This window comes from Anabrus simplex, chromosome 6 (genome assembly GCF_040414725.1).
Source record: "Anabrus simplex isolate iqAnaSimp1 chromosome 6, ASM4041472v1, whole genome shotgun sequence".
NCBI classification, from domain to species: domain Eukaryota; kingdom Metazoa; phylum Arthropoda; class Insecta; order Orthoptera; family Tettigoniidae; genus Anabrus; species Anabrus simplex.
In genome coordinates this window covers 202,112,891-202,125,674 of record NC_090270.1, presented here as the reverse complement: position 1 = coordinate 202,125,674, position 12,784 = coordinate 202,112,891, and the positions used below count along the sequence as shown (strand labels likewise).

Genomic DNA, 12,784 nt, shown 5'->3' with positions numbered 1-12,784 from the left:
ATAAATCCATTTTAGGATCTTTTTAGCTATATTTTGTTGGTTTTATTGTGCCTATAAATGCCTGTTTCAGGGGTTTGTGCCTATTTGGATTGTAATTGCCTATTTGATGCCTTTTGACTATTTTGAAACAGCCGATATTCTTCCAGTGCATTATATTGCAGCTAGTGTGCTCGACAGAATTATCTTCTCTTCTCTCAATATCTGTTTGCCCCACAAACAAAAATGGCAATTCTCATAAGTCATCAGAAATTGTTCTAGGGAAATTTCCATCAGGAGAAACAAGGAACAATTTGACCTCGAAGCCTTCAACCCCTCCAACCTCCTAAGACATATGCGAGAACCAGTTAACATCGAACAATGTTGCACAACCCATATGCCCTGTACCTCCCTTTCGATGCGAACTTTTGAACGCATATGCTTTATGTTCAGAACGTGATTTATTTTGAAGTGGAAGGAAAAGAAGAAGAAGTGTGTTCGTGGCAATACCCAAAGAAAAATTGTCGAAGTCCTACTGGCTGAAGCAGTGGATCACAGGGGATCCCAATTTCACTACGTACGGAAGGGTAGTCTGTCAAGCTTGCTGTAAGGAGGCAAGTTCGTTTGTTCCTTTTATCTTTTTTGTGATTGAAAACTATGATCGCATTTCACTGTAGCATATATAGGTCTATTAATTTATGTATTGTGGCAAGTTGTTTTGTTGCAGTGCTGTATTAGTCGTGAACTTTCAATAATTTATATTACTATTTATTTATTCGTGTCAGAGGTACCAATATTTAAGAAATCAATTCAAATACCATTCAAAAAATTAAATAATAAAAATATGAAAAATGTTAATCACTCAAAATGAAAGACATATGAACAAATTAATTGTAAAAAAATTTTAAAAAAGGAGAAAGGAAGTATTAGATGAAAATATCTACACCATATATACATTATTTACACAAGTTGTGACCAGTATTTGGCTACATTGATGGCATTGTTTCCAGCCAATGTCATTTCCAACCCTGTACATGAATCTGGGCATAGACGACAGTGCAAGAGGTGCATAGAAGTCTGTCCCTCTCCACATTCGCATAATGAGTCCCCACCATGCACGATGCCCCATTTCACAAGATTGTCCTTAGATCTTGCAACGCCGGTCCGCAGTCTGTTTAATGACTTCCATATACACCATCCCTCTTCGTGACCAGGTGGCAACTTCTCTTCAATTTCAACACGTTCCGAATGATTGGGGTACCTTTGTTTCCATAGCTTAACCCTGGCCTTTTTTTGGGTCAGAATCAAGTGGAGCAGAAGACTGTAGAAAACTCTTCCTGGATTTCAGTCGAGCTGGTGGTGGCTGATGTTCATGAAGGGAGTGGGCTGAGATGCTGCAAACCTTGTGTCTCTCGATATTAGCGGCCACCTCACGTCTAATATCAGGTGGGGCTATACCTGCAAGTGAATACAACTTCTGTGTGGGTGTTGGTTTTAAACAGCCTGTAATTAGCTTGCAGGTTTCATTCAAGGCAATGTCGACTTTCTTTGCGGGAGCTGATTTATACCACATGGGACTAGCATATTCAGCAGCAGAGTAGCAGAGTGCTAGGGCAATTGTCCTTACTGTTTGGGGGTGGGCTCCCCATCCAGAACCAGTTACCTTATGCAATAGGCAGTTTCGTGATGAAACTTTTGCCTTGAGTTTGGTGCAGTGTGTGGTGAAGGTCAGCAAACGATCCAGGGTAACACCAAGGTAAACTGGAGTATTGCTATGTTCCAGCTCCATTCCTTTCCAATTCACATGCAGCTTCCGCAGGGCTTCTTTGTTCTTTAAATGAAAGGCGCACACACTAGTTTTCGATGGGTTTGGCTTGAGGTGATTTCGAGAGTATCTTCAAAGCAGCAGTAAGGTTTTGTTCCACTTGCTCAAAGTTTTTACTCTGAGTTGCCAGGGCCAGGTCATCTGCGTACAGAAAGCTCTTTGTGTGAGGTGGAAGAGGTTGGTCGTTGGTATATATGTTAAATAGCATTGGTGCTAGGACACTGCCTTGTGGGAGACCGTTCTTCTGTATTCTCCATCTACTCTGCTGTCCTTGAAATTGAACGAAGAAGCGTCGGTTCTGCAACAGCGTGGCAATAATCGTTGTGAGCCTGAAATCCATAGTAAGATGGTAACACTTCCTTAGAACTATCTGGTGTTGTACAGTATCATATGCTGAAGAGAGATCAACAAAAGCCACTCCAGTAATATCACCACGTTGAAATCCATCTTCTATGTGCTGTGTCAGATTAAGGATCTGTGTACTGCAGTTCCTTCGTAGTAGGGTGTATTTGCATGTGATATTGTTATACATCCGGGTGTCTCCTGGGCAACTGACTAGGACTTTTCCTAGACGGCTGATTCTCTCACTCCAGAAGTACCAAGATCAATTTCAATGGTTAATTTATATTACTAAAATGTAAACAATCATTAAATTACTGAACTAGGAGTTAGAATGCCGGTGGTCTCTTATCAAAGAATGGATGAAAATTACATCAGTATTTTGAACTGTGATTAATTTCCTGTGAAAATAGAGATTTACAACTGAAATGCAAAAAATCATGAATTTTATTACACTTCCGCTAAGCCTTCGCGAAACACAGGTTGCTGATCCAATATAGCCCAGCTAGGACGATGCCACATCGTGTTTTACAAGGTTGCCAAGACTATCGTTGTAAGACCAGGCCAGTGAAAAGACCGTTGGTCTGGATTGGTGAGGAAAGGTTAGTAACCGTTGTGGTTGAGTGGGCAGGTGGGGGGAGGGGGAAGCAAAGAGAGTCTGAGGGGCATAAGCTCCGAGGTTAACAAGCCTGTAGCATCCCCTCTAGAGTCTTGCTAAATTGTGACTAATATAAGATTTTCTGGTGGTGACTTTATGTTGCACCGACACAGACAGGTCTTATGGTGACGATGGGATAGGAAAGGCCTAGGAGTGGGAAGGAAGCAGCCATGGCCTTTATTAAGGTATAGCCCCAGCATTTGCCTGGTGTGAAAATGGGAAACCACAGAAAACCATCTTCAGGGCTGCCGACAGTGGGATTCGATCCCTAATCACACAGTCAACTCGCTCGGTAAAATAAGGTTATGGGTGCATGTCACGACAATTTCAATTTTCAACAAGGGTGGCGGCCTAGTGGGCACACGATGCAGGATCTATTCCAGGCAACAGAAAATAGTCTTCATGACAGCTGACTCGGCTGACCAAGGAAACAAATAAAATGTTCACAAATCTGAGATTTATAGTGCCTCCATTTTCATTCTTCTATGTAAGTAAGAATAATGCTAGGGCCAGCTTGGTGGGTCCATGGCAAGCACAAAGAAGGGATCTCTCCTCTACGCTACTCCAGTATCGTTTCACGTCTTTTTTTATTATGTTTTTCACCCGGTGAACTCGACACGATACTGCCAAATTATAACTGAAAATCCTTGAGGATATATTTCCATGTAAATTACCGATTTCCTAGTTCCTCCTTTAAAGTTTTGTACTTCTAGAAACATCATCTCTAATAGTCTTTTTAATGAAACAAATGCATGATATATACTAAGCATTATTGCCAATTAGGCCAACTGTAGAAATTTAAGCTATAGGGACAATGTAATTTATGTCAATTTTATTATTTTTCAGATCAGATGTGAGAAAAATACCACATCGATCAACTTAGAAATACTGCAATACATCTGATATGAGTACAGAAATCTGTATCAATGCAACCTTTCTACCAGTCCACTTTGGGCAGCGACCAACAACAATTTTCTTCAGAGATATGCACTGCAATGCTGGGAGCTAATATGCCCCTGCATAAACCGGAGCATCTTCAAATTTCAACAAGCTGCCGGGAGCAATCACCAAGTTGCAGAAGAGTGGCATGCCCCTGGTGGACTCATTTAGGATTGTGAAGGAAGTCAGGGGAAGTTTTCACCGAACCTCTGGGAAAGCAGCCGCTGTCAGCTAAATAAAACCAGATGAAGTGACTTCATAGAAGTTTAGTCCAATCACTTCGTGTGATGCTGAGAGATCTTTCTCTCAGTACAAAAACATTATGCACGAGAGGAGAACTAGATTGTTACCGGAAAACTTTGAAATGTTGCTTGTAAATACCTCTTATAGTAATCGAGTGTGTTATTAAATTGTAAGTAATTTTTCATGCCTATTTTGTTGCCTATTTTACACGTTAGTGCCTATTTAAATGCCTATTTTGGCTAATTTAAGAGCCTATATGCCAGCCCATTTTAACTTTTTGTGCCGAAGGTCAGATGTTAAAGATAAAGTCATATTTCTTTCCTGAGCTTATTTCATCAGAAATCTGAAAAATAAGTGTGCATGATGGTTCCCCGACCCCTTTTAAAGCAATTATGTTGCTGTAAACATATTTTGGCAGTTTTCATTGTTCTGGTCATATTTTGCTCATTTTAAATGATATGAGGTCATATTTTGTTATTTTTTTGAGCACTTTTGAAAATAATGAGGCGTTGTTTTAGAAAGGTACATGTTATCTGCATCAAGTTTCAAACACAGGATTTCCAAATACTGTGGTAGACACATTTTTCTGTCTCCCTGGAACAGACAGTTAGCAGATTTAAAATACTTGTTTCCAAGAAAGAGCTGATGTGTGGAAGTTTGATTGAGGAGGATGTCACTTCAGTAGATACGTTTGCTCAGAAGCAATTAGCAAACAAGGGAACTCCATATTTTTTCTAACCCAGTTCATCCTTGATGGGTCTAGTCGCAGCCCTTTCCACTTTCACCACCAACGAATTTCAACAGATTGGTCATGATTCTAGTACTACAGTGAACCCTGCCATGCCCAAAGTTTTGTGAAGATCTTCAGTACTGATGAAACAATTCTCTTTTGTAAAGCGTCTGAAGTTAAGGTAGCAGCAGTAAAGCAATTTAATGTGAATACATACTGAAAGTTTTAATGTAGAGTACAACAGCTCTTTCAGTTTACATGATTTAATCTGTCTGCTGTTTTATCACTAATCACTTCTTGGTACTTAAGATGTTTAATATTAGTAAGACTCTCATATTAGCTACCCATCACAAAATTCCATAAGCCATATTTTACCTTTCTTTTTAGGTCATATTTAGCTAGTTTTTGGGGCATACTTGATTTCATATTTTGTACTTCTTTAGGCCATGAACTTCCGAACCCTATTCATCACAGTCATGGATGAAATCAACAAGAGTGTACAACAAAAAATGGGAAGCAAAGCAAAGAGACAAAGAAATGAAATGGAAGTGTAAGAACAAGTTACTGAATGGAACCAGGAGATAGAAGAATGTGGAATTAAAATAAGTGTGTAGAAGAGCAACATAGTATCATAGTGGTGACTAGAGATAATAGAGAAGGAAGAGGGAATACTGAAGTAAATACAATGTCAACTGTAGATGTGACAAACAATTTCTAACAGAAATTTAATTTATCAATGCTACTTATATCTAGGGATAATAGAAGACAGCTGAACAGGATGAACCTTTTTCTAATCTAACAAATGTAAAGGTAAAAATAGACTAAAAATGCATAAAATCCATTGATTTCATAAGAACAGAAAGAAAATATTGAATATTTTGTGATATACAGTAATTTTGTGTTAATTTGTGATTTGATTCGTTCACATTCAACATCTGTATGGAATGGAGATGGTACCTATCCATGTTAAATGTAAGTTGAAATTATTCTGCATTATCGAACAAGGCCACGCACACCCGGCAAGGCCATTGTCATCAATTATTGAAGACAGTGCCCTGTAAATCAATGCAATGGTTCACGTATTGCAGGCGTTGAACGTAAGATCAGTATCTCAGTAGGAATGCATATGCCATCAACCAAAACCAGCTCGATTATTGGAAATTGTGCTTACAGTGGGTTCCATGACCAACTCCCAAACACAAAACAGAAAGGTTTAAGGCATCTCTGGACTTCCTTCAGCATTACTGCGGAAGGGAATGAGTTACTGTACGGAATGGAGACTATTATTACCGGTGGGGAAGAAATTGAAAGTAGCGCCATCAGCAGGGAACATAACTACCACTGCTTTCTTCAACTGTCAAAGAGTTATTTAGAGAATTTATGCAACAGGGCACAGTTAATGCAGAGTCTTACTGTCGAACACTGAGGTTATACAATGTCTCGAGGAACAAGACGCTAGGAAATTTAAGCATGGGCATTGTTCTCATTCACGACAGTGCAACATCATACAAGTCACACACACCACAAACTTTTTTTTTTTTCTATTTGCTTTACGTCACACCGACACAGATAGGTCTTATGGTGACGATGAGATAGGAAAGACGTAGGAATGGGAAGGAAGCCTATTGCCTATTGTGAAAATGGGAAACCACAGAAAACCATCTTCAGGGCTGCTGAGAGTGGGGTTCGAACCCAATATCTTCTGGATGCAAGCTCACAGCTGCGCGCCCCTAACCGCATGACCAATTCGCCCGGTACACAATCTTTTGGTGGGAGGTATGGCAGTATCCAGCATATGGTATGGATCTTGCTCCATGTGTCTGAAGGAACATTTGAGTGGAAAAAGATATGGCAATGATGAAAAAATTCAAACAGTGGTTCTCTGATGGTTCCAGGACCAAGGAGCAGATTTCTATCATGAGAGAACTGAACGATAGGAAGAACATTCTGATAGGTGTTTACAAAGATTGGGTGATGACAAAAACTGGGGTGGTATATCTGCATTCCTTTGCATAGTATAGCATCACTCAAATGTTCATTGCCCTCCCATAATCAAGTGCAACTTACTTTTTCAAGGTACTTCACCTCGTTAATTCTTTAATTTTAGGAATGTTTCCACTGCCACATACACTCTTCACCAGGCAAACTCCTATGCACTCTTTCCATCACAAGGATGTCCAGAAAACTTACCACACTTTTCACTGTTCCATCTTTGGGGTCAAACTGCACTTCCTCTGTACTGCAAGTAGTAGTTATTTTCACTCCATGCCGATTCTTTACTGTACGTTTCCTGAAAAACACACTTCACTTGCAAACCAGAAATTTGAATTATATTTAATTAAATGAAGGACTCTAAGACAAATTGATACCACATTCGCCAAAAAAACTACACAATCCTTCTTGATCCAGCATTGGCAGAATAAACAAAATCTATAATCATCATGAATTTTGGTGAAGATATGGTACATACCTTTCCTATTTACACAAAAGAATTGTTTACAATTTATTATTCACCACCACTGACGTGTAAACAAGGAAAATTTTGAAGTGATGGTACAGCTTTGGCTATGGATATTTTTGCATTATACCATATGGTCAGCTATACTGTTGTTATTGTTATTATTATTGTTATTATTATTATTATTATTATTATTATCATCATCATTATCATTATCATCATCATCATCATCATACCCCAGCTACCGCGTGCAGGCATTTTGACCTGACACCATCTAAGCTGCCTCCATGTTAATTTCAACATTCTGTTTTACTATACCAGATGGCAGAGTAAACCAGATCTCTTTTGAGCAATTTAAGGCTGAATTTTAATTAATATTAATAGTAAAAATAATTATTATATTTGTTTTATATCCCACAGTTTTTGAGGACACCAAGGTGCTGAAATACCAAGGTGCTGAATTTGTCTCACGGTGCTTCTTTAAAGTGCCACTAAATCTACCAGCATGAGGCTAACATATTTGATCACCTTAAAAATCCAACCAGAACGAGCCAGGATCAAACCCACCAACTTTAGTTCAAATTCCGAGTGCTCTAACGCCTGAAGGGTATGTTATACTAGTAGAATAGTAATTGTATTAGGGAATAAAAAGACACTCACCCTTTCTCATTGCTTTCCTGCTTATATTCCCACTCACTGACACTCTTTGAGAAACCCACTTTTCAGTTTCAGCTCTGTGTCTCTTCCCGTCTCCTACAGTCACTTCAACACTTAAGCCACTAACAACATTTTTACTTGTTCTCCCTGGTCTGACCTTTTGATTGCTTCCACTTTCACTTCTAATGATACTACAACATGCATTATTTTCCTGTTCATTTGTGCTATTCAATAAATTCCCATGTGAGCAATACTAAAGTGGTGTGTGTGCAATGTCAATGCCTCTTCAAAACAAGCCCGAAAACTTACACGTACAGTTAGTTATAAATCCTACAGGCATGTGCTTGGTTTCATTATTTTCAAAATTTAACTAAGTTCAATATACTGTGTGTGCAATGTCAATGCCTCTTCAAAACAAGCCCGAAAACTTACACGTACAGTTAGTTATAAATCCTACAGGCATGTGCTTGGTTTCATTATTTTCAAAATTTAACTAAGTTCAGTATACTGCAGTTCAAATTTCAAATAGATGAATTTCATGTTTCTCATCTTTAACTTTATTGTAGCTTACAAATTAGTCTTTCACTAGTATGAATACTCTCCCTCCTACCACACCTATCTTGTCTCTACAATAAACACAAAAGTTCCCTGAAAAAATTTCTGCACCCATAAAATCAATTCTTAACCATAATTCAACTTCTATTACAATATATGGTAAATGCTACCTATTAAATTATTTAATGCTATTCCTTTTCTTACAATACTACAACAGGTTAACACTAACAACTTTACATAATCTTTACTTGACATTCAGCTCCCTATACTGTCATCATCGCTCCCCAGTCCATTTAGTTTCCCTGAATGAACCTCCCTACAACTCTTCTAAACAAACCACTTAACTTACACATACTGCTGCAGTTTAAGTCAAGGCCATCTCAATATAGATCACATTCTTCTACACACCCACACATTACTGTAATATATTCAATTATAAATTCAGATTTATTTATCAATTTGGCAAACGTATGATCAGAGCTGTTGATCGATTAAAAATTTTGATCGGTTAACCAAATGACTAATTGATTAATCAGCCAATTAATCAAATTTTAATCTGTTTCACACACTATAACTATGCCATAAAGAAGACATACTTTTTATTTTAAATGTTAATTATATTGATGACATGGAAGTGATAAAAATGTTAATAAGCAGTTAAGTTAATATTTTGAATATATTTCAATACTGGTATATGTGGAAGTTGGACAATGCATTTTCCACCATTGCAGAGGGTCTGCAAAGTCACCTTCCAGTTTCACCAATGACTTGTAGACTGCAATCTCTATCTCAAGTGGTGTCCAACACGAAACCGAAATGGCATGGCATGAGCTGATAAGTTTTTCCTTTGGACATGTCTCAAGAATCTTGGTACCAATTTTAGTCTTAGAATGTCTAACAAAACTAATGACAGGTTTGAGTTTGAGGCTGATTCCCTAAAAATGGGTGAAACATGTCCCTTGTAAGATTTTATAATAAGATTTAATTCTTAATTTACTAAGATCTCTTTGTATTGAATAGGTGGACATTAAAATAACGCTTGTAACATACTTTGTATTTTACGTACACTTCAATACGGACCTAACATGAGAATTATAACGTGTAATGTAGTGAAGTAAAATCGAGCGGATCCTTCCGACCCGATAGAAGTGGTTGGAAGGAAGCTGCAGAGATTGTTACCCCAAGAAGGGTGAAGTGGGCATTACAATCTTTTGCCCCTTATAAAAGTCCAGGAATGGATGGAATCTTCCCAGCGCTTCTTCAGAATTTTTAGAGCCTGTCTCACCATGGGGTACGTGTACTCCTTGTGGCGTCAGGTGAAGGTAGTATGGTATACCTAAACCCGGAAGGTCATCATATACTAGACCCAAGGATTATAGACCCATTAGTTTGACATCTTTTCTTCTTAAGACTTTGGAAAGACTGGTAGATAGACATATCAGGGAGAAAGTATTGAGAGATTGTCCCCTGCATTCTCATCAACATGCATACCAACCAGGGAAGTCAGTTGAGACTGCACTACACCAGCTTGTTTCCAGGCTGGAAAGTGCCTGGGATCAGCAACAACTTACTATGGTGGTATTCCTAGACATAGAAGGGGCCTTCAACCACACATCTTTGGGCTTCATAGAACTTAGTCTAGAGAGAAAAGGTGTGAGCAGGATGCTCATAAGATGGATTATGGCCTCACTGCAGGGCCGTCAAGTTCTATTTAACCTCAGCGCAGTAATGTTGAGAGCTAATATAGACAGGGGTTGTCCACAGGGAGGATTATTAACAACATTATGGTGCCTGGCTCGTACAGAGCTCCCTATGTAGGGTAGAAAGATGGTGCCACGATGCAGACTTGTCGGTCAATCCCAATAAGACGGAGCTAGTGGTGTTTACCAAGAGGAGGAGGCTAGACGGACTGTCAGGGCCACTCCTATTTGGGAAAAAATTAAGACAACTTCAGTTAAGTACCTAGGGGTAATCCTCAAGGCAAGACTAAGCTGGGAAAATATATAGACTACAAGGTGGATAAGGCTCGCAAGATTATGTAGGCCTGTCGCAAGGCCATCGGTAAGACTTAGGGCCTAGGACCTAGGGTGGCCCAAAGACTTTATATTATTTTCTATTCATGGCCCACGATCAACTATGCATCTTTAGTCTGGTGGCCAGGTTCTGAGAGTAAAACTGTGATCACCAAGTTAAACAGTGTCCAAAGACTTGCGTATCTAGGAATAACTGGGGCACTGGATACTACACCATTATGTGCAATGGAGGCCATCCTATGCCTTCCCCCCTTACATCTATATGTTAAGGAGATGGCAGGAATGAGTGCTTACTGCCTCTGGTCACTCGGAGGATGGTCTTTCAAGAATCAGAATAGAGGTCATGCTTCTATTGTTACAAGGCTTCATCAGACCTGGCCTACAACAATGATTGGGGACCTGATGCCTAGTTTTAATCTGAACTATAAGTTCACCCTTGAGGGAGGAGTGGGTCATGGATGCTGGGGCCCGTCTTAGGTCTGTGGGTTGTACATGGAACACAGATGGCTCACGGACAGAGATGGGCACGGGCACCGGGATCTGGGGGCCCAAGACAAGGCTCTCCCTTCCCATGGGTAAATATGCTACTGTTTTCCAGGCTGAAGTATACGCAATACTGGCCTGTGCTGTACATGTATGGAACATGCCTAGGCGTAGAATATGCATCACCATTTTCAGCGACAGCCAGGCAGCATTAAAAGCACTATGTGCAGTTAGAACAATATCCAAAATGGTATGGGAGTGCCAAAGGATGTTAGATAAGCTGTGTGAAGTTAGCTCAGTTACCCTGTTATGGGTTCCTGGGCACACAGGAATCAGTGGAAATGAAGAAGCTGACAAACTAGCGAAAAAAGGCTCAAAAGGTCCTTTCATAGGACCAGAGCTCTTCCTGGGAGTATCACTCCAAAGTGTGAAACCGGTAATATCCCAGTGGACAAATCAGTCTCATTTAGGCATTTGGAAGAGGTTAACTATGGCAAGGCAGGCATGTGAACTTATCGAAGGGCCCAGCCAAAGATATAAAAAGGTCCTAATAAACTTGAATAGGACCGAAATACGAATGGTAGTTGGACTGTTGACAGGCCACAATACCTTACAGAGACAACCTACACATCATGAAAATCAGTCAAGATCCGATGTGTAGAAGATGCGGCAGGGAGGAAGAGACCTCCGTGCATGTGTTGTGTCAATGCGAGGCTCTTGCATGCACTGGACATCGATATCTTGGCTCACACTTTGTAAACTTGGAAGACATTAGGAATGCCAACATTCAGACACTGGTATCCTTCATAGGAGCACTAAGGCTGGACTAGGCAAACCTGTTTAAGGGACACAAAGGGTCTTCATAGACCTACATGTGGATCCCTGAGAAGGCAGGGCTCACCCATTCCTTATCTATCTATCTATCTATCTATCTATCTATCTATCTATCTATCTATCTATCTATCTATCTATCTATCTATCTATCTATCTATCTATCTATCTGATCCATCCTATCAAATGCTTTAGACAGGTCAATCGCAACACAGTCCATTTGACCTCCTGAACCCAAGATATCTGCTATATCTTGCTGGAATTGTACAAGTTGAACTTCAGTGGAATAACCTTTCCTAAACCTGAACTGCCTTCTGTCGAACCAGTTATTAATTTTGCAAACATGTCTAATATAATTGGAAAGAATATCTTCCCAAAGCTTACATGCAATGCATGTCAAACTTACTGGCCTGCAATTTTCAGTTCTATGTCTATCACCCTTTCCTTTATACACAGAGGCTACTATAGCAACTCTCCATTCATTTGTTATAGCTCCTTCATGCAAACAATAATCAAATAAGTACTTCAGATATGGTACTATATCCCAACCCATTGTCTTTAGTATATCCCCAGAAATCTTATCAATTCCAGCCGATTTTCTAGTTTTCAACTTTTGTATCTTGTTGTAAATGTCATTGTATCGTATGTAAATTTTAATACTTCCTTAGCATTAGTCACCTCCTCCATCTGGACATTAACCTTGTAATGTGCAGATAGTTTGTAAAAGCAATGGAATGGTCATAACCCTTGTTTTAGAAGAAAATAATGAGATATTATTGCTTGTAGCTTTCTGAAAGAAAGACATGAGCATCAGCTTACTTTAATTACCTGCTAATCATAATAGCTGAGGCTTGAGCACCAAATTAATAATAATAATAATAATAATAATAATAATAATAATAATAATAATAATAATCATCATCATCATCATCATCAACATCATCTAAAGGCTTCGCCTTGTCGCTGCAACCATTGATCTCTTCTCTCTGCGATCCTTTTCATCTCTCCATAACCTTGGCATCCCATCATCTCAACTACCTCTTCAATGATCTTCTGT

The 12,784-nt window shown here is 39.3% G+C and overlaps 1 protein-coding gene across 8 annotated transcripts in view; it reads right to left on the bottom strand.

Annotated features, from left to right (window-relative positions):
• The window catches only part of LOC136876309 (putative helicase mov-10-B.1), a 481,476-nt gene that overhangs the window by 394,619 nt on the left and 74,073 nt on the right, over positions 1 to 12,784 (bottom strand). For 7 of the 8 annotated variants that reach the window (XR_011018462.1, XM_068228374.1, XM_068228371.1 and 4 more), the window contains exon 4: positions 6,901 to 7,000. The exons of the other annotated variant lie outside the window; for it this stretch is intronic. Coding sequence is in view for 6 of the 7 variants with exons in the window: in XM_068228374.1 (XP_068084475.1) it covers positions 6,901 to 7,000 (100 nt within the window). In the remaining variant the exon portion in view is untranslated. The remainder of the gene's footprint in view (positions 1 to 6,900; positions 7,001 to 12,784) is intronic. 8 annotated transcript variants of the gene reach the window in all.